At 28.6% G+C, this 25,677-nt stretch overlaps 4 protein-coding genes across 25 annotated transcripts in view; 3 read left to right on the forward strand and 1 right to left on the reverse strand.

Annotated features, from left to right (window-relative positions):
- LOC145192501 (uncharacterized) overlaps nt 1–25,677 on the reverse strand; it is a 158,688-nt gene that overhangs the window by 87,405 nt on the left and 45,606 nt on the right. Inside the window, exons 1-2 of one of the 5 annotated variants that reach the window (XR_016451367.1) lie at nt 12,442–12,535; nt 11,176–11,252 (exon numbers count right to left, since the gene is read on the reverse strand). The exons of 2 other annotated variants lie outside the window; for them this stretch is intronic. The gene's annotated coding sequence lies outside the window, so the exon portion shown is untranslated. Of the gene's footprint in view, nt 1–1,227; nt 1,369–11,116; nt 11,253–12,441; nt 12,536–25,677 lie in introns of those variants that run through there. 2 more of the 5 variants (XR_016451364.1, XR_016451363.1) reach the window with 2 other exon arrangements.
- Nucleotides 1,149–5,645, forward strand: LOC145192156 (neuronal acetylcholine receptor subunit alpha-10-like). 5 transcript variants are annotated; one of them, XM_090083599.1, is made up of 9 exons: nt 1,529–1,806; nt 2,622–2,758; nt 3,088–3,132; nt 3,301–3,410; nt 3,603–3,701; nt 3,796–3,959; nt 4,370–4,655; nt 4,776–5,250; nt 5,353–5,645. In XM_090083599.1, the coding sequence occupies exons 1-9, from the start codon at nt 1,746–1,748 to the stop codon at nt 5,389–5,391; spliced, it is 1,416 nt and encodes a 471-aa protein (XP_089939725.1). In that variant the 5' UTR covers nt 1,529–1,745; the 3' UTR covers nt 5,392–5,645. The 5 variants fall into 5 exon arrangements, with proteins under 5 accessions (XP_089939718.1, XP_089939727.1, XP_089939725.1 ...); XM_090083592.1 differs by lacking the exon at nt 1,529–1,806 and adding an exon at nt 1,149–1,312 and having other exon boundaries at nt 4,776–5,645; XM_090083601.1 differs by lacking the exon at nt 1,529–1,806 and adding an exon at nt 1,150–1,308 and having other exon boundaries at nt 4,776–5,645.
- Nucleotides 7,714–12,139, forward strand: LOC145192153 (neuronal acetylcholine receptor subunit alpha-10-like). Of its 2 annotated transcripts, none has more exons than XM_090083482.1 (9): nt 7,714–7,785; nt 8,344–8,472; nt 9,042–9,172; nt 9,920–9,964; nt 10,075–10,184; nt 10,438–10,536; nt 10,676–10,839; nt 10,931–11,216; nt 11,325–12,139. In XM_090083482.1, exons 2-9 carry the CDS (start codon nt 8,412–8,414, stop codon nt 11,929–11,931), a joined length of 1,503 nt encoding a protein of 500 aa, XP_089939608.1. In that variant the 5' UTR covers nt 7,714–7,785; nt 8,344–8,411; the 3' UTR covers nt 11,932–12,139. The 2 variants fall into 2 exon arrangements, with proteins under 2 accessions (XP_089939608.1, XP_089939616.1); XM_090083490.1 differs by having other exon boundaries at nt 7,738–8,003.
- On the forward strand, nt 13,745–25,334 carry LOC145192155 (neuronal acetylcholine receptor subunit alpha-4-like). 13 transcript variants are annotated; one of them, XM_090083540.1, is made up of 11 exons: nt 13,745–13,760; nt 14,039–14,135; nt 14,334–14,408; nt 14,484–14,906; nt 15,084–15,214; nt 16,349–16,393; nt 16,555–16,664; nt 17,802–17,900; nt 21,360–21,523; nt 22,151–22,436; nt 24,690–25,334. In XM_090083540.1, exons 4-11 carry the CDS (start codon nt 14,843–14,845, stop codon nt 25,273–25,275), a joined length of 1,485 nt encoding a protein of 494 aa, XP_089939666.1. In that variant the 5' UTR covers nt 13,745–13,760; nt 14,039–14,135; nt 14,334–14,408; nt 14,484–14,842; the 3' UTR covers nt 25,276–25,334. The 13 variants fall into 13 exon arrangements, with proteins under 13 accessions (XP_089939666.1, XP_089939662.1, XP_089939702.1 ...); XM_090083536.1 differs by lacking the exon at nt 13,745–13,760 and adding an exon at nt 13,767–13,861; XM_090083546.1 differs by lacking the exon at nt 13,745–13,760 and having other exon boundaries at nt 13,802–14,220; nt 14,484–14,531; nt 14,824–14,906.

Below are 25,677 nucleotides of genomic sequence, written 5' to 3' on the forward strand. Positions count from 1 at the left end.
TTAACTTGTTTTGGAAGTGATTTTGGACTTGTTTTTTCAATAGCAATTTTGAGATGAAAGCAAGTCATCAAGAAAGAATTGCTCTTGTTTTTGCAAATGCCTGCATGGTGAAACTCAGAATGGTAATGAAGCATTAAACTCTTTGATATGGTCTCGTGTACCCAAAAACAACTTTGTAGGGAAAAATGTTCTTGAAATGGGTGTTCATTCAGCAGTGATCCATTACAATGATGGTGCAAATTGTGTCTTAAATTTACTAAAGTATTATGGTTTAATCGGTTCAGTAACTTGTAAAAAATCAATTTTAGCAAATATTGCTCGTGCTAAACGAATGAATTTAAAATCGAATAATGAAGGAAAAAGTAGGAAAAAATCTTTAAGATCAAATAAAATGGTTTCCCGTGATGCTGAACAGGATAAGAAAAAAGAATTTTATGAAGCTGGTGGTTTTTAGTAGTTTTAACACTTCAAAATGATCTATTCTTTTTTATTTCTTGTTTTTTTTGCATAAATGTTTTTTTAGGGTTTTTTAAAATTCAAAACATGATAAATTAAGTACAGTTTATGTTTATGAGCTGAATGTTTCAGGAAATGTTTATTTAATATTGATGCTCCGGTTGACCCATGGGTTTTTCTTGGATTTGGTTAGATAAAAAGTTATTGCTATAAATCTATAGAGGAAGTCAAAAATTTTCAATTTTTTTAGTAAATTCGTGATAAAAAGAGTAATTTTCAAAAAATTTAAAAATGAATGGGTTAAACGGTATATAATAAGTTGTTTTATAACTGTATCGATTTTTAATCCATAATCTTTTCACTAGATAAAGATATTATGTTTTGAAATACAGCCTTTGTTGTTCTTTTTTCCGCCATTATGCATTTTTAATAAGTTTTAAAATTTATCTTTTTAAATAAAAATAATTATAACACTTTATTAAAACAAGTTTTCATCAAAAAGATACATTTTATATAATATTTCACAGTTTCATTTTTTCCCTGGTGTACCACCTTAATATATAGAGATATACAATATGTATTATCTTCTAAATCTAGCCATTCACATAGAACACGTTAAATAGCCGTAAGATTATAAAACACCGCCATTATCTTTTTTAATATTTTAGTAAAAAAAGCCAAATACTTCTATCAACACTTACGTCTTGTTAACCTTTTTAAGTAATTTAAAGGATTTGATTGGACTGAGAGAGACTATTCTCAAAGCATTACCGTTTGAGTGTCCTGCATCAACTTCGATAAAAAGTGTTATTACACCGAACCGCTGTCAGCATCATGTTGATTTCTAAGAGCGTAGGTGTGTTTTTTCTTGTAAAACGACTGAAAAAATTCTTAAAAGTTACTCAATAAAACTTTTAAAATATCTTCTTTGCTAATTTCTTTTCGCAATTATTGTTTAAAAAAAAAAAAAAATATTGAATTAGTGAATGACGTTAAAATTTAATTTTTTTTTAAAAATCTCTTAATTTTTTAAAAACTTTCAAACTTGAATTAAGCATTTCTTTTTTTTTTTTTTTTTTTTTTTTTATCTTTTCGTTAGTGCTAAAAAAAAGTGTTCGTTTAAAAAGAATAAAAGATTTATATAAGAATCGAGAGTAAGATTTTCGATAGCTCATTTCGGCTGATTTGATAGGCTGATGATTCCCAACACCTTTTAAGGTTTTTGAGACACTTCTTGAAATACGGTTGTTTGGCTGCAGCTGTTGTAAATTAGAACATAACAGCAGATAATGCAACAGTCGTGGTGCTTAGCGTTTATTTTGCTCCAAGCAATGTTTTTAAGGTCCTTATGTAAGTTTAACAGCGGTTTATTAATAAATGCTTTTTTATTTTTCAATTAGTTTTTTATTTTTCCGCTTTTTTTTTTTAACAGTAAAAGTGTTTTCTTTTATCTTTAAGAGGTTTTTTTGGGGTGCGATTTTTAGGTAAACGCTACACATTGAGAACTTTTATTAAACCAGCATGTATGATTTTCTTCTTGAATTTAAAATTATGCAGTCTCGAATTATAACCTATGCTTGGATATTTCTCAAGATACTGCTAAAGATAGATTGCATAGCTTAAAACGGTTAAAACAGATCGTGTAATTGATCAGTGTAAAAAACAGTAAAGTTGGGCGTCCGTAGTTATTATAACAGAGAGGGAAAGACGGTTTGGGGAAAAAATAAAAGCGTTTTGATTTGATTAAGTAATATACTCTTAGAAACTGTGCCACGACACGTTAAGTGGTTGAATATACCTGCCCTGATTTTCCGGAGAAAATTTTTTTCTTCAAGGCTAAATATTGCGAAAGTTTTAAGGTAATTTTTCAGAAAAAAATTTTCGCAATGTTTTCTTTATGAAAAGTCTTTTCCGGAAAAGATCTCTATTAATGGGAAGTTTTTCCATAAGAAGCATTAACTAAAATTTTGCTTTTTCATTTTTTTTGTGTTGCACGTCACAAAATAATTAGAAATTTAACTGAAAGCAATTTCCTCCAGAAACCAAGAGGGAAACTTCTCGCATCAATATAGATTAACGAATTACGATGCTCTTTTCTTTTAACGTTCTGAACAGTTCACTTTCTTCAGCATTCTTTACTTCATATACTCTTTATTGCTTTTTAGGCACCGATCGCATGGAGATTTTATTACTGAGCAAATTATTTACGGGCAGTAATTATGACGTTAATTCTTTGCCAAGTTTACCAGGGACTGCTGTTAATTTAACCTTTGATATTGCCCTACGACAACTGATTGACTTGGTAAAATTTTATTTTCATAATGTCTTCCTGAATACAAATCTCTAATGCAAAACTTTTTTTAGTTTCACAATATTTCAAGCTTTTGCTGTTTCATGCTTCAGTTATTTAGAGTTAACCCTAAAACTTTGTTTCGTCCTTTTTTTTATGCGTGGTTCTCTTTATACTTGTACTTATGCCTATATTTAAATGGGCACTTATTATTTTATAAACAAAATTGAGTTTACGTTTAAAATTTGCTTGAGACTAATGCTATGACTTCAAAGTTGTGTTTTAGGAAGTATTTATATAGAAGTATTTTAGTAGTATTTATAAATTACTTAATCTCGCAGAACGAAAAAGAACAAGTCATAGAATTAAACACATGGATAAGACACGTAAGATTATCGATTTTACTTTTTTTTATCTCGATTAAACATAACTTTTTATTATTATTTCAATTAAAATTTTTTTCGTTTTTTTTTTTTTTTCAAGTCGCTCTTTTTTTTCTAGACTTTGCCACCTAGTTTGTCTTCTTTTAAATAATAACTAATAATTGTATTTAGTACTGGCACGATCCTTTCTTGTTTTGGAACGCAAGTGAATGGGGAGGTATTGATAGCTTGACTGTATCACCGGATAAAATATGGAAACCGGATATGACATTATACAGCAAGTAATTACATTTTATTGATAGATAAAAAAATTAGCAAAATGGCGTCGAACATGTTAGTTAATGTACAAAAAAATTAAGATCAAAATAACAAACGTCTTTTTTATCGATCATTTTATCAAGTAATACTTTTTTAAGATCATTTTATCAAGTAATATAAATTTTTGAATTTTACATTTTTTATATGATTTACAGTGCAGATAAAGATTTTCAAGGGTTAGACCAGTTCGGAAAAACAAAAGTTACATTGAGTAGCAACGGAAATGTTGTATGGCTTATACCGACTATATTGCGGTACGATTTTATTGCTACCATTTTTACCATTAGTGTTAATATTATTATTGTTATTATTTATTTAGTTATTTATTTATTTTTTGTATTCATTTAGTTGTACATGCAAGCTTGATATGACATACTTTCCTTTCGATGAACAAATTTGTCCTTTAACATTTGGATCATGGGCGTATGACCAAGCAAGTATTGATCTATTTTCAAAAAACTCCTATGGTGATTTATCATCTCTTTCTAAAAGTGGAGAATTTCTGATAAATGGTCAGTTTTTATAAATTACTAAATACCTAAAATATGAATATTTAAAAAATGAATATCTAAAATAAGCATCAGCGTTTAGTTTTTCCAATGAAAGCGAATAATAACGAATAAACAATCAACTTCTAAATCAGTTTTTTAAGATGAATCGAATTTTCTGAGGTTTATTCAAAATGAACTCTTCATGGTTTTAAAAAAGCTACAGATTTCAGTATGACAAGTTTAAATTGATACATAATTTGTTATTTCTAAGTTCGATTTGGTTTCAAATGACTGCTATGGAAGCTTGTACTTTATTCCTTATTATGCGTATTGACGAAAAAACTAAACACCAAAGCTTACACTAAAATATACAGACTTCTCAATACTTAAATACTGTTTTAAGGTTAAAAAAAAAAACTTTTTGATTTTAGAGTTTAAGGTCGAGCGACTCTCCCAAAAATTCAGTTGCTGTCCCAATCCTTACGTAACGTTGACTTATTATTTATCACTTCATCGTCGAGGGAAATATTATCTATTCAAAATTATTCTTCCGGGAATTTTAATTGCATTACTCTCCTGTTTTTCATTCATTCTTCCTCCGCTGACTGGCGAAAGGACAGGATTAGTAATAACAAATTTTCTATCGCTGTCCGTTTACGTCTTAAATGTATCTGATTCTGTACCACCCAGTTCTGAATCAGTACCTTTGTTGGTCAAGTAAGCTCCTTCTATTATGAATTAATCGATTAAAATTGTATTCTACTTTGCTCATAATTTTAAGATTATCAATCGTAATTGTAGTACTTTATTTATGCTTTCTTTCGCCAATTTATTTAGGTTCTACACCATCTTGGTAGCTGAAATTGGAATTGCGTTGATTTCGAATTGCGTTGTTATATCTCTGAATGCAAAAACAGTACCTGTTCCCAAATGGGTTCGCGCAATTTTCCTACGAAACAACCTGAAAATTTTCTTGCTCGCTTTAAAAACAAAATTTTTTTCAAAACTAACTAACGAACCCTTTAATCCTAACACCATTAAAAAACCTTTTGCACTAAATGGTTCGCAGAAAAGTTTTAAAAAAACAGAGGTTGCAAATGAAACTAGCCCAAGAGTATATCAATTCGATCGGGGAGTCGAGCCAAAAAAATTTAGTTATTTTAAAAACAAATTAGATACAATATCGGTAACTGAGTCAAGTGTGCTGAAAGTTGAAAAAGTAAATAACCAATATTTGGAATACTTAAAAAGTATAAACGAATACTTTGCTGCGGACCTCAAGGAAGATAAAGTTCAAAAAGAATGGGAAGAAGTAATAAAATCTATTGACAGATTATTTTTTACTTTCTTTATTCTCATAATAATGGTTAGCATTATCTTTATTTTTTCAACAGCTCCAAATGTAAACTTTTAGATCAGAGGTTATTTACGTGCACAAAAGCCCATCACATAAAAAGCCATCACCCACAATCCCCATCCGAACGCTTAGCTTAATACACAGATTTTCCAATAGTAATATGCACTACATGATTATACAATCACACGACAAATACTACAACAACCATATTTAGTCTTTTCAAAAGAAGATTTCCACAAAAATTATACGAACTTAGCTTTGTAAGGGAAAGCAAATATTTTTTTAAAGAAAGGTTTTTTTTATAGTTATTATTAGAAAAAAATTATTTTAAAAGAGAAGGAACTGTTTTAATCCTTGTTTTTTTTTGTTTTTTTTAAAGCAGATAAGAAATTGAAGAATTAACTATTGAATAAAGACACATTTTGTAAGTTTTGGGGAGTGACGAACCTTAAACATTTTTTTGTTGCCCAACGAAATCATATAGCAAAAAAAGTTTTCCTTTGCAATTTTTTTTGAAGAAATTTTGGTTTTAACTTTTTGGAGGACTGATCTGATGTGAAAAAAGGTAGTATATGAGTGGGTGTGCCAGTCCCACTCGTATTTTTTCGCAAAGCGACAACCTTGCAGAAGAAAAACCCATGTGTTTGAATTTTTAAAATGAATCATACTTGAATATATGCATTATTGAAATTCAGTTGTAATACAAGAAACAAGTGTAAAACAAAATAATTTAAAAAAATAGGGAAGAGAAAACGTGTAACGAATGGTCTGGATAATTTAACGTTTTAATAAATGCAAAAAACTACTGACTTTGTGAACAACTATGACTAAGCAGGTTTACTTTATTTTTCCTAAAGTTCTGAAGTTCTTAAAACAAATAGAACATAATGTAAAAGTTAAACAAATGTAAACTACCCCAGCATTTTTTTCGTTTCTTTCAGTAAAAAGGTTTTGATCAGCCTTGTATTAAATGCATCAGCGATAGACTTTTTTCTATTATATAAAAACCATAATAACCACAATAAGAAAAAAAAGTTTTTTAAATAAACAAAATACTTTGAACACATCTCAAAAAATATATGTTACAATTTGCATCGTGTGTATGTAGTAGAGCAAAGGTAAGGTAAAGAAAGACTTAATATTTGTAATATATGGAAAAATGGATAATGATAATTATAAAGATAAAACTAATGATGTGAAAAAAACCTCATTATAATCACAAATAGGATTGCATGCTTCATGAGCCCTAATCCCACAGGGTCAATAATTGTATCACAAATATTTCTGTTGGACAAGTATAGAACTTCATGAATTAAGACTCGATTGGTTTAAAGAAATGAGATACAAAGGGTATCCCGAATGTTTTATGATTGGAGAAGTGCAATTCCAAGCCCTGAAGGTCTCACAATATATTTGGGTACAATGAAGATAAAGATTTTCGTATACCAATATTTTTTATTATTGATATTTTAACTGCTAATGTTAGCTTTATATAAAGAATTGTTTTAAGTTGCCAATATTAAGTTTTATATAAAGAATTGTTTTTAAAAAGAAATGCTAAATTTAGGCTAGATCAGCTGTTTTCGGCTTTATATGTGTATATTAATTTGATTACAAAAGTTGATTGAACCTCGTATTTAGATACAGCTTCACCAAACAGAATGAAAAGCAAGTTTTACTGGTTTTTTGTTCTTAAAAACTTTAAGTTTTAGACAGAATTTTAACATTTTTAATCTCATAAAAACACAAAAATGCTGAAGTGAAACAGCACTGATATAAATATATTTATTGGTATTACGTTAAATTCTAAATGATTGGTTTCTATTAATAGATAAGAAGTTTATTGGATTGTGGATTGAAAAGGTTATTTATGTTAAGTTATATAATATCTTGTTTATGAGTTTGATTTCATTTTTATTTAAATCCCAACTTTTTGTTTAAATAAAAAGAATTAAGAAAAAGAGGTAAGTTGTTTTTTTCTGTACAGAATCAAGCCTCCTGTTCAATTCCAGCCTCCTGTTCAAGCCGCGATTTTAATTATAAGTTTCATCTTTTTTAAAGAAAGAGATTTTTAAAAAATCAATTGCGCTGTAATGTAAGCTGTTTAATGTCATCTAAGTTTCAACTAAAACATCTATAGGTTATGGACGCTGGATTGCTAGCAACCAATAGGAATCTGATCGGACCAACCAATAGGAATTGATCGGTGTTTAACAAAATGCACAAAATGTCTTCGAAAAAAGATTAAAAAAACTTTTGCTGGTCGCCAAATTCAATGTTAAAAAAACCACATTTTGAAAAATGTTGTAAAAAATTTTTTGAATAAGCTATTATACAAATATTTTTAAAAAAAAAATTCGTATAATAATTTAATAATTTTCTCATTAAATTTTAAAATGGTAATTCAACAAAGATAACTTTCACTATTCCGTAAAATCAATTAAACGAGTGAGTTCTTATGAACTATGAAGCTGTGAAGATGGACGGAAGGTAATGCGAAACTTTTTTTCTCCGCGTGAAAGTCCTTAAAAAAGAAAAAAAAATTTCTTTCTATCCTCAAGAGAGTTCTGAAAAGCAGATCTTTTTTTTTTATTATTTCATCTTTAAAAAAAAACGTGTTTCAAATTTCTCCAAGATGGCTGGTATTGTTAAAGAATGAATAGATGGATTTGTTGCACTACGAAAAAATAGTTTTTTACCTCGAACAGGTTTTTTTTGATGCGTTTCCTTTTTTTCGTTTATGCAATTTTTTTTATTTAAGAAAATAAATCTCCCAATAAAGTTTTAACCATAACCTTCCGCCATTTCTAATCAATGATTTGTTTCTAAAAATCTGTGTTTGTATAAAAGGCTTGTACAAGATAATTAAAATTTTGACTACATTGTTCGAAATCCTTGTCTTAATCATAAATGTTGATGTTATTAGTTTTGTAAGGTTATGATTTGCGAATATAGTTTATGATTTTTTAAACGATCATTTTTGGTTTAGAACAGTTCTTCTGACCTTTTGTTCCTCAAATAAAGAAGGTCTTCTTTTTACAAATTTAGCTAAGTTCATTAAATCTTAAAATGAAAATGGTATGGGAACATACTCATGTGCACAATAAAGGTACATTATGAAGAAAGCTTATTTGCTCGTTCACGTTCTTCTCAACTCATTAACGAGGAAAGTTTCCGGTGAGTTCTATTTTATACTAATTCAGTATTTTACTGATTCATTTGAAATTTACTTATATCAATACAACAACTGGTTCGTTTGTAGTCTTTAGAAATCAATATTGTTTATGAGATCTAGTTTATTACGCACCCTCAATTTTACCCGAATGCCCTATGCTAAAACAGGCATTGATATTTCTGCTTCTTGCTTGAAGTGTTTATCGTTGACCAGTGTGAGTGACGTCAGTTATAAGTTTTGCATAAGTGGGTTTTTGCTCAAATAAATAAATTTTTCACATTTTTGTATGAAAACGAATTGACTCAAAAGTTAAGAAAAAAATTTTTAATTTTTTATCCAACATGTTTTAACCATTTTCGATGGAACTTTTCACGATAAAATTATTGCTATTTATGTTTTTCATTTCAAAACATATATAACTGTAATAAAAAAAAAACAAACAAAAAAAACACTTAACTGAAAATTTGAATTTTTTATGCAAATAATTATATCGATTTCCCTAAGGCACGGAAATAAATTAGATTTTATAATAAAAAGGAAAAACTTTTTAACCAATCATTTATGATTTTAGCTGTCCCTCGTGTGGAAGTTGCTCTGCTGAATTATTTGTTCAGCAATTACAACGCTGATGCGTTGCCCAGTTTACCGGGGAGAGCTGTTAATTTAACATTTGACCTCGCATTACGACAATTAATGGAACTGGTAAATTTTTTTTATTATTACAGAAGTAAAAAATTAGTTTGAAAATTTTTATAAAATTAAAGGAATTGTTAAATTTTTTTTATTGTTACAGAAGTAAAAAAAATTAGTTTGAATATGAAATTTATGAAATTGTTTGTGATGATACCTCTAACCGCTTAAAAAAAAAAAAAAAAAAAAAAGGCCGTTTTTTTTCTATTATTCGAAAGATCACACCATTTTTTTTTTTTTATTTATGCTGAAATTTTAGCAAGTCTGGGTTCTGAAGCTGCACTTGAAGTAAGATTTCTGAGAAAAGAAAGTTAAACAGATGTTTTGCATTAGAAGATATTTTTTTTTTTTTTTTTTTTTACATCTCTTTGCGCCACTCATTTCAGACTTTTTGAATCTTCTTTTCTTTCCTTCCTATCAGACAAAAAAATCACTTAAAAGTTTTATACATTGGATGGAAGGAGGTTTTAACATAACTCCATTAAAGATGTAGAACTATTTTTTATAAAGCTTAATCTTTAAAATTTGTAACATTACCTCCACTTACCCAGCTATCCTATTGTTTTTCTAGCTTCTTGACTAATCTTAACTTTTTTCGAAACATTCCAAGTATTTAATGTTATATTCTTTTTTCCCCTCGCCTCACTTACCTTCCAAAATGAAGGAACTTTATCTTCTGTCTGCATCTTTAAAAAAAAGTTTTTTAGCATCTTTTATTAGTTTTTTGATTGACTAAAGGATTTTTTATTTGACTTATAGGATGAAAAAATTGAAATAATTGGGGTGAACACGTGGATTCGACATGTAAGTTTTTTTCATGATATTTAAACGCTCAAATCAAATTTTTTAAAAAATCAGTTTAAGTTTGAATATTCTGTAGTGATCCATGTTGACTAGTAAACTCTTTTTATTAGTACTGGGAGGATCCGTATTTGGTTTGGAATGCAAGTGAATGGGGAGGTATTAGTAGTGTGACTGTTGCACCAGATAAAATTTGGAAACCAGATATGACACTTTATAATAAGTAAGTGGCTCTTTTGTGTGTGTGTGTGTGTGTGTGTGCGTGCGTGCGTGTGCGTGCATGCGTTTGCGTGCGTGCATGCGTGTGTGTGTGTGTGTGTGTGTGTGTGTGTGTGTGTGTGTGTGTGTGTAAGTGTGGTAGACTTTTTTAAATTCGCTCTAAACTGGGTCTGTTTCTAATACTAGCAGCTGGTAGCCCATAATAAGAGATTCTCGAAGATACTATTATCATTATTTCCTTTTTGTAATTTATACAGTGCAGAGAAAGATTTTCAGGGATTAGATCAATATGGGAAAACTAAAATTACAGTTTATAGTAATGGGAAGGTTGTCTGGTTAATACCAACCATACTGCGGTAAGACTTTATTTAAAAGTTGAATAACAAAAAAAAATTTAGTTGCCAGAAAAGTTTATATCATCAAAAGCTTCGTTACAATTGTTACAATTTTTATAAAAATTAATTTCGCCTAAATTTGTCTTACATTGATATTTAGGAGCGCATGCAAACTTGATATGAGTTATTTTCCATTCGATGTTCAAACGTGTCCCCTTACATTCGGATCATGGGCATACGATCAAGCTAGCATTGACCTCTATCCTAAAAATCCAACAGGTGACTTATCATCACTTGCTAAGAGCGGCGAGTTTTTTATCGATGGTACGTTTTTTTTTTTTCTCCGTATTTCAAAAGGCTTTAAAATCTCTAAAAGTTTATTTTTGATTTTTTGTTGCACTTTTTTTATGTTCAGGGTTCGTAGCCAATCGTGTCTCAGAAAAGTTTAACTGCTGCCCCAATCCCTATGTCACTTTGACGTATGTAATAGTCCTCCATCGCAGAGCAAAGTTTTATTTGTTCAAAATTATCCTTCCAGGAGTTTTAATAGCCCTGCTTTCCTGTTTCTCTTTTATACTTCCTCCGCTAACTGGCGAGAGAGCTGGATTAATAATTACAAATTTTCTTTCATTATCTGTTTATGTACTTATTGTTTCTGATTCCGTTCCACCAAGTTCTGATACACTGCCTCTTCTTGTAAAGTAAGTTTGTTTATTTTTAAAATAATTTGTATAAAGCTAAAAAAAAATAATAAATCACTTTTTAACTTTAATTTCGACAAATAATTTGCTTATTACTTTATTTTTCAGATTTTATACAATCTTAATGAGTGAAATAGGACTTGCGCTAATGACTAATTGTGGTATTATTGCTCTAGATGCAAAAACTGTACCAGTGCCGAACTGGGTTCGGGTTATTTTTTTAAACAATCACTTAGGAAACCTTTTTCGTATTGTAAAAAGTAAGTTCCTATCCAGGTTTGTAATTTATGAATCTAATTATGGTGATGACTCATCTCTCCATAAAATAGACATGTATATGAAGCATGCGGATAAAAATCCAGAAGTCTGTACTTTTGCTCAACTTAACGAACGGCTTGCGAGCCAGCTGAAATCGACTTCGAACGGAACTAGCGAGTCAAATTTTGATAGTAAGAATAATAAACGAAATGAAATAAACATATCGGAGTTGAGAAATATTTATGATGAAAAGAGAAAATATCAAAATATGGAAGAGTTAAACTATCTGAAGCAAATCAACGAACATTTAAAAATTAAATCTCAGCATCATACTATTCGACATGAATGGGAAGAAGTCGTTCGCTCCGTTGATAAAATATTTTTTACAATATTTGTGTTTTTAATCCTAGGGAGCGTTATTTACATTTTCTCGGTTGCTCCAAAGATTAACTTTTAAAATAATGATGCAAAACCATCCATGGAGATGACGATCAATTAAGGAAACTATTTTCCATTGACCTAAAATCTAGAAAATATGAATTGGGATGCTTTACCTTTTGCTCCGAAAGATGAAACATACAAGATTCTCAGTGCTTGTTCGAATTTTGAACTACGCATTAAAACGGTTGGCAAATTATCTTAGAATAAAACTTTAAAACGAATTCTAACCAATGTTTTTGTTTATTTTTTCCATCTTAGTTTTACCACAGTTTAGCTGTAAATCTAAAATCTCTGATTAGGTTTTTAAATTAAACGCAGAGTTACCGCTTAAAACAAAATTTAAAATAATTTTCCGTCGTCGTTCTGATGTGATGTTTAATAATTTTGATGTTTTGGTTCTCACTATAAATTTCATAAAGGGGGAAGTGAGAAGTTTGAAAGCATTCATATTTGCTCTAATGTGCTTTATTTCACCCCTCGCATCATTTGTCAGCGTTCATAAAAAGTCAAAATAAGAAAGTTTAACCTTATTCTGTAGTCAGTGAACACAGCGAAGCTCACTTGTAATCAGCTTCAAAAACTATCGATCCCTAAAACATATTTTGGTACAACCATTTTGGAATTCGCTCGCAGAATAAAAAGAGAGCAAATAAAGTGGGATCTTTTAGACATCAGAATTAAAAGTATTCTTTGGTCATAATTTTTCATTGAATACATCAATTATAAATGATATATAATGCACATAATAATGACTAAAGATGTATTGTAGGATATAAATGCCTTATTTTAGACTAAATCATGTAGTTTTAAACAGTAAGCAACGTGAAATGATTTGACCCATTGTCGTAAAATAACAACCGTAGAAAAGTATATTCCGTTTTAAAAAACCGTCATTAGTAATGCTTAAGAAATGAAGTAATCAAACGTTGCTGAAAAAAATACAAACTTATTCAACCGTCTCGTTCATAAAAGACATTTTTAAAGTTCATTTAAAGAGTTAAATAAATATTTCATTGAATCGTGTTTTTCATAACATCTGCATATTACATAACACATACTAAGAACTCATTTCAAACTAGATTCCTTTAAAAGCTTTGAGCACTCTTTTGTTAAGAAAAAAATTAACTCACGAGGGAATAAAAGATTAATTGAGTTGCAATTTATCGACAACAAAAAGTAAAAGAGATAATTTATGGATGAGAATCGATGCTTTATCATTGTAATGAAAAAAAATTGATTTATTTTTAAGAAATATTATATTTTTGAAAATATTAAATTACAACTTCCGCATTTTTTTCTCTGTCTTCCGCAATAAAATTGACAACTTTGCGGTTAACTACAGTAAAAAAATGTTTTTAAAAAAAAGAAAATTTAAAAACAGAAAAAATCAATTTAAGATGTTCTATATGGAACCATTTATTTTGAATGATTTGATTTAACGTTAGCGATATGCTATCCATATGGATAGTGCATCCTCCTTCTTACATTTTGTTCAAAAAAGTAAGAGATTTTTAATTGATAATTTTTATCAGGTCGATCTTGTTTTAAAGACTTTGATTTACGAAAATAAGTATAGGTTACCGTTATCATTAATCAAACAGATTTTATTTTGAGATTTCATTTCGGCAATATTGCCTCAAAAATAAACTTGAGAACACTTTTTCCATGAGCCTAGCCAGTCTCCACCTTTCGATTGTTTTAAAAAGTTTTTAGCGTGATAAATATAAATAAATAAATAAATAAAAAAAAGGTTTTAGTCGTCGAGATGTCGTTCTCCACTTTTTCTTTGATTAATGTTTATTCACATGATTCTATCGTCATTGAATAGGACAAGAAACTCAAAAGGTTTCTTTATACATTTGTTTAATCTCGCTCTTTTTATATTTTATTATTCTTATAATCTTCTTTAAAGACATCTGTCTCGAGTTGATTTTATGCTTATAATGGTATGATTTCTGCATGATGACTTTATGCTAAATTAAAATACGCTACCCAAATAAATAATATTATTGTTGATATTATTGCTTGTTAAATTGCGATCGTTATTATCATTATCGATATTTATCATCGTTGTTAATATTGGCTCATCTTGTTAACTGTCCTTACTTAGTAATTATTGTTAGTTCTCGATATCCATTCGTGTCGAAGGAGATTTGCGTTATTAATTCAATATCAACGAAGTTAAACAAAGGCGACCACGCAACTTTAATACCGAAGGCTGTAAGTTTATCTCATCGTGTTTTCTGGAAACAACAGGCGACTAATCTAGTTTAACAAAACTCACTAAAAAAACAATTTACTTTAAGTAAATATCAAATATAATTATTATATAAATTCGTTTAACTTAGAATCGATGTAGTATATTTATAAAACGATCTGGCTGCATTAACAAAGGTTTATCATTTCATTAAACCTTAGATCTGAGTTTTTCCTCATTCGAAGATTCCCGTTCGATGCCTTACAAAAGACTAGAATTTGGTTTAGATGCTGCAAGTAAGAGCTTTTTTTTAGTCGGTTATCAAAACTAAGATTGATAAGCAATATTTGTAATGAGTTAATTTTTAATAGATATGTAATAATTCTTGTGGGAGAAAAAACATCTAGGATCGCGGCGAGGTATTATTTAGTATGCATAATATAAGGGAGATTAATTTCATAATATGTTCAATAGACAGAGATCAGCTCCTCTGGACTTTAAGTTTAGAAATATTTTCCTTGTAGTCGCTCTGAATAAAAAAAAACAATGGTGTTTTCTAAGCTGCCTTAACTTTTGATTGAATATTTATTAAGAATATTTAAATCTTCATTAAAAAATCTTTCTATAATTTACACAAAGAGAGTGTTTTTAAAAAACTTAAGAAATTTTCTTCATTGAAAACAAGAATCCAAACAAGAAGTTCAATTTTAGAAGAACTACTTTTTCCGAAATGAGAAGACTTTTGCTTTTTGCTGTGAATTTTCTGGAAGTTATACACATTGCATATGCTCCTGGTAAGTTGTTTTTCTTTTTTTTCTTTTTTTTTCAAATTATTATAGCTGGAGTGTTTTTTTGCGACTATTTTGATTCTGAAAATCAATAAATTATATTATTTCATTCTGAAAATCAACCAATCATTCAGGAGTATAAAAATCAAACGCAAATAAAATTTTTTACCTTAAATTATTTAGGTGCCGTTCGAAAAGAAGTTGAACTGCTGGAAAAACTTTTGTACAAGTACAATACCGATGCCTTACCTAGATACCCCGGAAAAATTGTAAATGTGACGTTTGATCTTGCATTAAAACAAATAATGGATTTGGTAAACAATTGTATTGCGTTTTTACATCCAAATTTTATATGAGATGATACGATCAATTGATTTATTTAGATAAGATAAATAGATGAAGCTTTTGATATTAAAAGTCATTTTCAAGCCGAACGCCATTTAGAAGCTATTCTTTAAAACATTTTAATAACGTAAATCTACATATAACCATGAGAAAAAAAAGGCTGATGATGAGTTGTTTAGTAGTTAGCGGAGTTGTTGTAAAACTTATTTTTTTTAAAATTTTGATTGACAAATTCTAATAATGAAACATTGAAAACAAAAAACAAAACAAGAAAAACTCTGCCGCCTTCGATACTCCAAATACTCCAAATACTCCACTTTGATACATCTCGATGTGCAGTGTCCCATGTGCCCTATATTCAAGCTATTTAAGTCTTCAAAAGTAAAAAATATGAATTTTTAAAATTTGCTATTTTCAAAAATCTGTTAAACTGATTTTTAATTTTTCTCTCCTAACATTTTGAAAGTATGATTAATGGGCAAACTAATTTTAAATAAGTTGCTAAGGAACGGTATATTTATTGTTGATGTCGGTGATTTCCAAGAGAAAGGAAAGTCAAGGATTAAGTTTATATGTCTTTTAAACCCGCTTTTAGTGAAATATTTCCTGGCTTATAAACGTAACAAAACATAGTCGCTGCATAAGTAAGCCTCAAACTAATACCTCAAAAATAAAAGAACAAAGAAAATTGAATAAAAGAAACATCGACGGCCATTGCGTATTCAGAAAATAGGGGGGGGGGGGGTAGGGGAAGAAGGGCATATAATTAATCCAAAAGAGTAATTAATCAACAATAAATTTAATGATTAAGATAAATCATCTTTCACATAAAAGTTATCTCTCACATAAATGTTCTCTCTCAAATAAACGTTATCTCTCACATAAACTTATCTGTCACATAAACGTTATCTCTCACATAAACGTTATCTCTACCTAGTTAAAGTACAGTTAATAGCATCTTCAAATTTTATAACGATTGATGCAAATTAATGCATATATTTCCATATTTTATTTATCAACATAATTTTTTTACTTTGTAAATATATTTTGCTTTCTTTTATCTTCTTTTATTTTTCTATTCGTTTATATAAATTATTTTTCAGGATGAAAAAATTGAGATTTTGACGGTCAATGCGTGGGTGCGATTGGTAAGTTAATAAATTAAGATTTTCCATTAATATTTGGTCAGCGAAATACTTGTAAAGACCCTCTAAAATACATTTTTAAATGTCTTCATTGGATTTATCTGAAAGTTTGTTTTCGTTGAAGTAAATTTTTAAAAATATTGAATACCAAAACCTTTTACTAGTACTGGCATGATCCATTTTTGCTTTGGAACGCAACTGAATGGGAAGATATTGCAAGCGTTGCTGTTTCTCCAGATAAAATCTGGAAACCAGATCTGACACTTTATAACAAGTACACATAAATATGTATAAATATCGTACATTTCTTTCTATATTACTTTTGATAATTAAATTTAATGATTTTAAACGCGAATTAAAACAAGCAGGAAGTTCTAATCATTGGGTTTATCTATATTTAGAAAAGTGTCAAACAAATATTTTAAAATTTCTTTTTCTTAGCACCCTTTAGTTTCATATTACCATCCTTTAAAATGAGTTCCAAAATTACTACTTGTTTTTTAAAGTTTCTAAAAAAAGTAGTAGTTGAACAAAGTGAGGCCTGGATGAGAGGGAGGAGGAAGCGAGAATACTGATTAGATTGATAAAACGAGTTTCTTATTAAATTCGAGGCGGCTAGAAAGGTAATAATATAGCGTTTAAAATTTTTTCAACAAAATTTGGCAAGTAGGTTAAAATTTTGCTAAAAAATAATCATTATTTAGAGAATAAGATAAGGACTATTATTGTTTAGTATCGCATCTTTATCTTTATTTTTATCATGGATAAGGATGTAAGAGGTTTTTTGAATTTTTCCGAAGCTTTTTTCAAAGTTTTTTGGCACCTGGTAGATTATGATATATTAATGTAGCAATTGTATGAAGTTTTCTACAATTGCTACATTAATATATCTTAATCCCCTAAAGTGTTAGTTGTCTTCATGATTTATTGGAATTACAATTCTCTTTTATTCCTCTTTTTCAATAATCCTTTTTTTTTTTTTGCTATTGAATAATTGGAAAAGTTGCATAAAAGAGAATTTTTCAACTATCATTTTCCCCTTCCTCCCCCCTAAACCCTTAAATCCCAGGTATAAACTGTATTTAACAGTTTTTCTATTTTATCACAAACCTTTGATTAGACTGAGTTTCTAAATATAAGCTTGCTTTTTTTTATAAGGCCTGGTTTTTCTTTTTTGTATAAGGCCTTTTTTTGTATAAGGCCTGGTTTTTCTTTTTTGTATAAGGCCTGGTTTTTCTTTTTTGTATAAGGCCTGGTTTTTCTTTTTTGTATAAGGCGTTGTATAGAAAACAAACAAATATAATTGAATACAATTAAAGATGGTGATCGGGGAAGTGATTATTACTTCTAATGTATCTGTTGATTTTAAAAAATTCTTCAATATGGTATTTTTTTCATTTCTTTTTTATAGCGCTGAGAAAGATTTCCAGGGACTTGATCAATATGGCAAGACTAAAATCTCAATATATAGCAATGGTGATATTGTTTGGCTAATACCAACTTTATTAAGGTCATCACCTTTAGCATCTCAATCATTATCTTTCTTATATTTACACGCTTAAATTTTAAAATTCTTAATTTATTTATTACTCTTAATTTACTTCGCCTTTTGTTAATCTTTTAATCGGTGTTGGTTTTGCTGACTCAACGCAAAAACACAAAATACAAAAAATAGCCGTGAGAATAATATAATGCCTAATAAAATATTTGAATAGAGTAATTTCATAATAGCTCAGCAAATATTTCAAATTACTTAATTGAAATTTTAAATTTGATTTTATTGAAATTACTAGATGACTCAATGAAAAAGTTATATTAGAAAAACTTGCCCCCCCCCCCCCAAAAAAAAAAAAAAAAATCAAAGTGGTTCTTAAAATCTCAACGTTTAAATATTTAAGGCTGGTTTACACGGTAACTAAAAAAATTTTAAATCATAAAATCTGTAGAATATATTTTTCCAAATTTTCAAAATCAAATTGTATTTAGAATCAGTTTTTCATGTGGAATTTTTTCATAATAGTTAAAAACCTTGAAGGTTGTTAGACCTTAAAAACCTTGAAGGTTGTTAGACCTTAAAAACCTTGAAGGTTGTTAGACCTTAAAAACCTTGAAGGTTGTTTGCAAAACAATTTTTTTTTTTTGGTTAAGCAAGTTTTTTTTACTGCTTTATTAAGAAGCAAAAAATTAAAAGAGTTTATCTCTAAAAGTAAATTTAGTAACACTACGGACCAGAAAGACCGCCAGGTTTTACTTCGTGCACTTGAGAAAAACATTTTTTAATAGTTTTTTATTACTGCATTCGGCTCATTAAAAATATTTTTAAAACCTTGTTTGTTTGCCAAGGTTTAAAAAACCCATTTTTAAGTTTTTTGCATATATTAATCATGTATTACAAAATTAGACTCTTCTTCCGTTAAAATCATTTGTATTTTTTAAACTATTTTAAGATTCTGTTGTAGGTATTATAATTAATAAACTTTTTAGTATGATTGATGATTTGAAAAACCTTTTCAAGATTAAAATAGAACAAAGTGATTTTTTTTTAAGCCATTTTTAATATGCTTTAAAAAATTTGTGGCTATGATAATAGCTGTTTTTTAGGATTCTAGGCAATGTCCTGGACTTGTTGAATTTTTTTTTTTTCTAGGGCAGCATGTCAAAGTTAATGCTAAATTAAGTTCTTTTTCCATTAAAGTTAATTACAGAGGATACCAGTTGCTCTCCATGTTGAATATGCTCTTCTACAAGTTAAAAAATTGCTCCATCAAAAGTTAAAAATTTGCTCCATGAAAAGTTAAAAAATTGCTCCATCAAAAGTTAAAAAATAGCTCTATCAAAAGTTAAAAACTGCTCCATGAAAAGTTAAAAAATTGCTCTATGAAAAGTTTAAAATTGCTCCGTGAAAAGTTAAAAAACTGCTCCATGAAAAGTTAAAAAATTGCTCCATGAAAAGTTAAAAATTGCTCCGTGAAAAGTTAAAACTTACTCCATGAAGCTTTAAACTTGTGAATGAATAACTTCATCACTCTGTTCAGTAAGTTTGAATAAACCACAGTATTTTATTAACTGAACCAAATGCTAACTTATACTGAGACTCAACAGTTTGACCAAAACAAGAAACTTTTACAGCTTTAGTCTTTCATATACTAAACTGTCTAATTTTAGGAATCTTAAATGTTACTACTTTATCAAGTTCATCCAGGTTTTTCAACCTCTACCTTAGTGCCCTCTCTAAAGAATATTTTTTAGATTTCATAGGTTAATAGACTTTGTAAAAAATTAATGAGGTTAAAAAACAGTTTTGTTCTACGAGTTTTAAAATTATTATTATTATTATTAAAGTTATTATTAATTAGAAAGTATTAAAAGATTTCTCTCCCCTCGAACTATTAATTATTTAGAAAGTATTAAAAAATTTCTCTCCCCTCGAACCTGTGTCTTGTTTCAATGACACGGTGGGGTAAAAATATGGAATAAGAATATGGGAAAATAAAAATATAATCCTTAGAATAAACTGATGTGAAGTCAGTTTTTTAGCTTTTTATTGAAAATTTATTATGTAATATCTGATTCTTAAACAAGAATTCTTAAAAGTTACCAATTGTTACTCACAATATCAAAGACACTACCACGATGATTTTTTTTTTCACCGATTTTTAGTAACTATTTATGCGTTTTGAATTCAAAAATATTTTTAATAATCAATATAAACTAATACTAAACTAATAGTAAAAGTTTTGAGTCAGACGACATATAACTTGACGGTTTCTCTGGTTCACGATAGCAGATGCTCTTTTCTTAAAACTTACAACAATGTCATCTTTACTTTAAGAAGTATTTGAATACTTGAAAAAATAAAAAATAAAAAAAAAAAAAATATTTGCACTTTTTAACAAGTTCATTTTTCATTGAAATTTAAACATCACGTGATCATAAGTTCATAGCATTTTGCTTAAGTAACTTGATCGAAAAAATTAAAAACAAAATTTTTTCTTTATTTTAGCCTCTTAACAAAGCAGTACAAAAACTTGTTTAGCTAACCATTAAGATATTCTTAGGATAGGTTTTTGACCAATAAAAACATGTTTTCTATGAAAATTTCTTTGAAATTTTCTTTGAATAATCATATCAGCAGATTTTATAGTTTTAATTTTTATAGCTTGAGTGTAACATCAAAAATGGCCCTTTATGGGGCCAATTTTGTTGTTACAAATTTCTTTTTTTAAAATTTCTGTTTTTAAAATTTTTCGAGGCCACTTTTTCATTGAGTTTCTCAACTGTACTAATTTCAATAAAATCAAAGAAGCATGGTTAAACAGCCTTTAAACAAAAAAAAAAAAGGTTAAAAGGTTAAACAGCCTTTTTGAGTAGACATGGAGTTTCTAAATACCTATTTGAATGATGTATACAGAAAAGCTCAAAGGTCATTGTTAAGTTTTACTTTTGACCCGAACTGACATTTCAATTATCATTAAGATTAAATAGCGTAATTAATTCCTAATTTTTTCTTATTATTCTTTGAATTAATTAGTTTTTTCTAATAACTCTTTAAATTGATTAGTTATTTCTAATTATTCTTTGAATAGATTAGTTTTTTCTAATTATTCTTTGAATTAATTAGTAAGATAAAAACCTAAACTATTCATTTTTCTTTTCACAAAAAAAAAAATATTTTTTTTGATCCCCTTCACATATTTGAATTTTTGTTCAAAAAAATTCTTTAAACAGTTTTTAAATAAACTATTTTTATGTTTTTGTGCTACCCAATTGTTTCCTAATTTCTAATATTGGCCTCAAAATAATATTATTACTATTATTTTTGAAGAGAACTAAGTAAATTAACTTTTTAAAATCCAATGCTTTTTTTTTGGTTCAAGCCCTGTTACATTACATTACCCTGTTAAGAGGTAAATAGAATAGTTTGTAAATATAAAAAACGTTGTTTATATAATCTGTTTTTATACTTTAGAAGTTCTTGCAAACTTGAAATGACTTACTTTCCGTTTGATGAGCAAACTTGCCCTCTAACATTTGGATCATGGGCATTTGACGAAGGAAACTTTGACCTTCATCCCAAGAATTTCCACGGGGACTTATCTCAACTTTCAAAAAGCGGAGAATTTATTATAGAGGGTTAAACTTTTTTTTTTTAATTCTATTTGTGACAATGACTCACCCAGTATGATGTCCTAAACATGCGAGCTCAACATTCCTTAAATTTCAGTCTTAGATTTTCTTTCTTGAAAATCTTATTAGACAAAAAAAAAGTTTCCTGAAATCTATGATAATTATCTTTAACAATCTTTTAAAGTGTCATAACACAATTATTGAAGAAATTAAACATTTACCATAGCGCAGTAACACTATGTTTTGATCTCAGGCATGAAAAAAGTAACTTTAAAATAAAACTTTTGCCTCTGCTGTCAATGAGACAAAAATATTCAGCTCAACCATCTTATCTAATTCAACAACTTGTTTTGGGAAGGGTCTGCCGGAAAGATAAAAACTGGCTCTTGCTGTGTGAAATTTTTCCTCGTAAACATTTTTCTATTTTCAAGACCCTACCGTCATTCCACCCCCCACCCATTCTCTCTGAGTGTGCCATTGATGATTGATTACCTTTTCTATTTTTTTTTCTAAGTGGGTGTTACCTTTTGACTTTGTTTAGAAAAATTTTTTGTTTGCTTAACTTGCTACTTTTAATGCTGGACTTTTATCCAAAACCTGAAAAGTGTTAAAAAATTAGTGTTTCAATTTCAGAATTTACAGCGTTACGTAAATCTGTGAAATATCCGTGTTGTTTAAAGCCTTATGCGACATTGACATACAGAATAACTCTTCATCGAAGAGCAAAATTTTATCTATTTAACCTCATCCTACCTGGAGTTTTGATTGCATTGCTATCCTGTTTTTCATTTTTTCTCCCGCCTTTATCTGGTGAGAGAACTGGGTTAGTGATTACAAATTTTCTGTCATTGTCTGTCTACGTACTTATTGTATCCGATTCTGTCCCGCCAAGTTCAGAAACTGTACCTCTATTAGTGAAGTAAGTTATTTTACGTTATCTAAAAGTTGTATGTATGTACACAACCGGTCAAAAGTTTGAGTTTACTTGCTATTTTATTAAATTCTTCATACTTTAATCAACTAATCTGCCGATTTTATCGATCATGTGCATTCTACGAACAATAAACTGAAACACATTCCTTATCGAAGCGAAAGAGGCCTTACTTGTTTTAACAGGATGTATTGTTTCATATTGCGTAGTGCATATTACGCGTCTTCTTTTAGCAACAGGAATTCACTCATAAAATCCACTCATAAAATTTATTTATAATAAAATTTATTTATAATAAAATTATATTTAAAATGATTTTTTTTTTGAACAAAGGTAAGTATAATATTTTTCATAATAAAAATAGTAATAATATATAAATAATATAATATATAAATAATATAATATATAAATAATACAGTAAGATATAAGTAATATAATATTTAAATATCAAAACTGTAACAAAAAGATTGCCATCTAATTTGAAAACTGTCATCTTAAAAAAAATATACATTTTGTATGTTTTGATAGTAAAAAAATGGGTTGAAGAGCAGAACTGAGTGTAGAAACATGAGCAGTCATTGTGGTATTACACGGAGGAGGTTATTCAACGCAAAAAATTGCTTCAAAAACTGTTTCTCAAAGTGCAATCATGGGCAAAAAACCATAAAAATTGTACAACTGAAAAATGATCTTAGGTTTTGTTGACGGATGAATTGAAGTTTGAAATTTTTGCGGGACGACGCTATCAGTATATTCGACGTCCGTCAGTGAACTCACGGTTAATCAATGTGTTATTCCAACAGTCAAGCATGGTGGAAGGTCAATCATGGTCTGGGGATGCTTTGCAGGAAACAAAATTGGAATTTTTGTAAAATCTGAAAGCGTTTATGGATAAATAAAATGTGCCACAAATTTCTCCAACAACACGATTTTATTTGCGGAAAACGACTTGTAGTTCACAAATTTATTTTTCAGCTGGTAACAATCTTAAGCACAGTTCTAAATCTTTCCGAAATTAAATTTCAGCTACAATAAATTAAAGAAAACTCAACTATATGGGATGCCCTCTTCAATCTCCTGATTATTACCCAATCAAGCTGTTCTAAGACGAGTTGGGTAGAAACGTTGTGAAAATGCAAGCAACCAAAACAAAACAGTTTGACACGTTCAGTTTGACACGTTTATAAAAACCGGTTGTTATAAAGTTGTAATTGAATCATTGGATAAACGGAAACAAGCATGCCTAGAGTATACGTTGCTATACAGGGTAAAGACATATCTTGAAGAATCATAAATATTAAAAAATCTTGCAAAGTTTTGTAAGAGTCATCATATTTGTTTTAATAATTATTACTTTTTTATAAATAATCCTAGAGAAATGCAATAAGGAAAATCTTGGTTTTAATACATTTTTATTTAAAGTTGTGAGGCGAACGTAAACTTTTGACCGGTCGTGTATGTATGTACGTACTTATGTATGTGTGTACGTATGTATGTATGTATGCATGTATGTATGTATGTATGTATGTATGTATGTATGTATGTATGTATGTATGTATGTATGTATGTATGTATGTATGTATGTATGTATGTATGTATGTATGTATGTATGTATGTATGTATGTATGTATGTATGTATGTATGTATGTATGTATGTATGTATGTATGTACGTACTTATGTATGTGTGTACGTATGTATGTATGTATGCATGTATGTATGTATGTATGTATGTATGTATGTATGTATGTATGTATGTATGTATGTATGTATGTATGTATGTATGTATGTATGTATGTATGTATGTATGTATGTATGTATGTATGTATGTATGTATGTATGTACGTACTTATGTATGTGTGTACGTATGTATGTATGTATGTATGTATGTATGTATGTATGTATGTATGTATGTATGTATGTATGTATGTATGTATGTATGTATGTATGTATGTATGTATGTATGTATGTATGTATGTATGTATGTATGTATGTATGTATGTATGTATGTATGTATGTATGTATGTATGTATGTATGTATGTATGTAATGTATGTATGTACGTATGTATGTATGTATTATGTACATCCATATCTATATCTATATACTAGTATACACAGATACACACATATATGTATTTTATCTCTAAATCATTTTTATTTTTACTAGATTCTAATATTGAGCACCTGATCGATATTTTATAAAGTCTTCCATAAAATTTTATCTCAATATTTTTTTTTATAGGTTCTATACCATTTTGGTGAGTGAAATTGGACTTGCTTTAATGACAAATTGCGTAGTTATTTCATTGACTATAAAATCATCACCAGTGCCTGAATGGGTTCGTGTTGTGTTTCTTAATAACCACTGTAAAAACCTAACTAAGGTCTTCCGGACAAAGTTTTATTCCAAATTTCGCATGTATAAACAAAATCACATTGCAAATGAAGAACATTTTGAAAAGAATATTGATAAGAAAAATAAAAAATCAGAATCCTCGTTAATGTTACATAAGGATTCAATTCAAGTTGAAACTGTCTTCACTGATGAAACTGAATTGGGTGAGTGCGAAGATTTTCAATGCGCAATAAACAAGAAATCTATAAACAAAATAAACTATGTCTGCAGTTTATGTCAAAATATTGAAAAGAATGACACTTTAAAAAACATAAGCAACTATTTAGATACATTTTCAAAGGACAATGAAATAGCTAAAGACTGGGAAAACGTCGTAAAGTCGATTGATCGAGTTTGTTTTTTGGTTTTTCTTTTTATTATCATGGGAAGCGCCATTTTGATTTTTTCAGGAGCTCCACAAAGTACATTTTAGACTGTTTTGTTTTTAATCTTCACATTTTTAGAAATATTTTTTTAAACTAAACCCTACAATTATATTTGGTTTTATTCAGATTTGAAGCGTGGTCTCATTTTTGAAGTTTAACAAACCGTGCTCAGTGAACCAGATTATCCCAACAAGAGCAAAACATCCTCTCCCCCTTCTCCCTTAAAAAAAAATGTTTAAGAATTTTTTAGGACTAAAATTTTAAATTTTGGTTTAAAATCAATAACTTTTTATACTTTTTATCAAAGACATTTTTTATTTTGTAACTATTTAAGTCAAAATTTGTCAAAAAAGTTTATTTTTAATTAAAATTAGCATTTAACAATTATTAGTGATTTAAATTAACTTTATAAATCGATACTTCTATTTAAAATGCGGTCCTAAATCTTT

Source organism: Hydra viridissima, unplaced genomic scaffold, assembly GCF_058129835.1.
Source record: "Hydra viridissima isolate aposymbiotic clone 2 unplaced genomic scaffold, HvirCarnegie_v1 scaffold_1, whole genome shotgun sequence".
NCBI classification, from domain to species: Eukaryota; Metazoa; Cnidaria; class Hydrozoa; order Anthoathecata; family Hydridae; genus Hydra; species Hydra viridissima.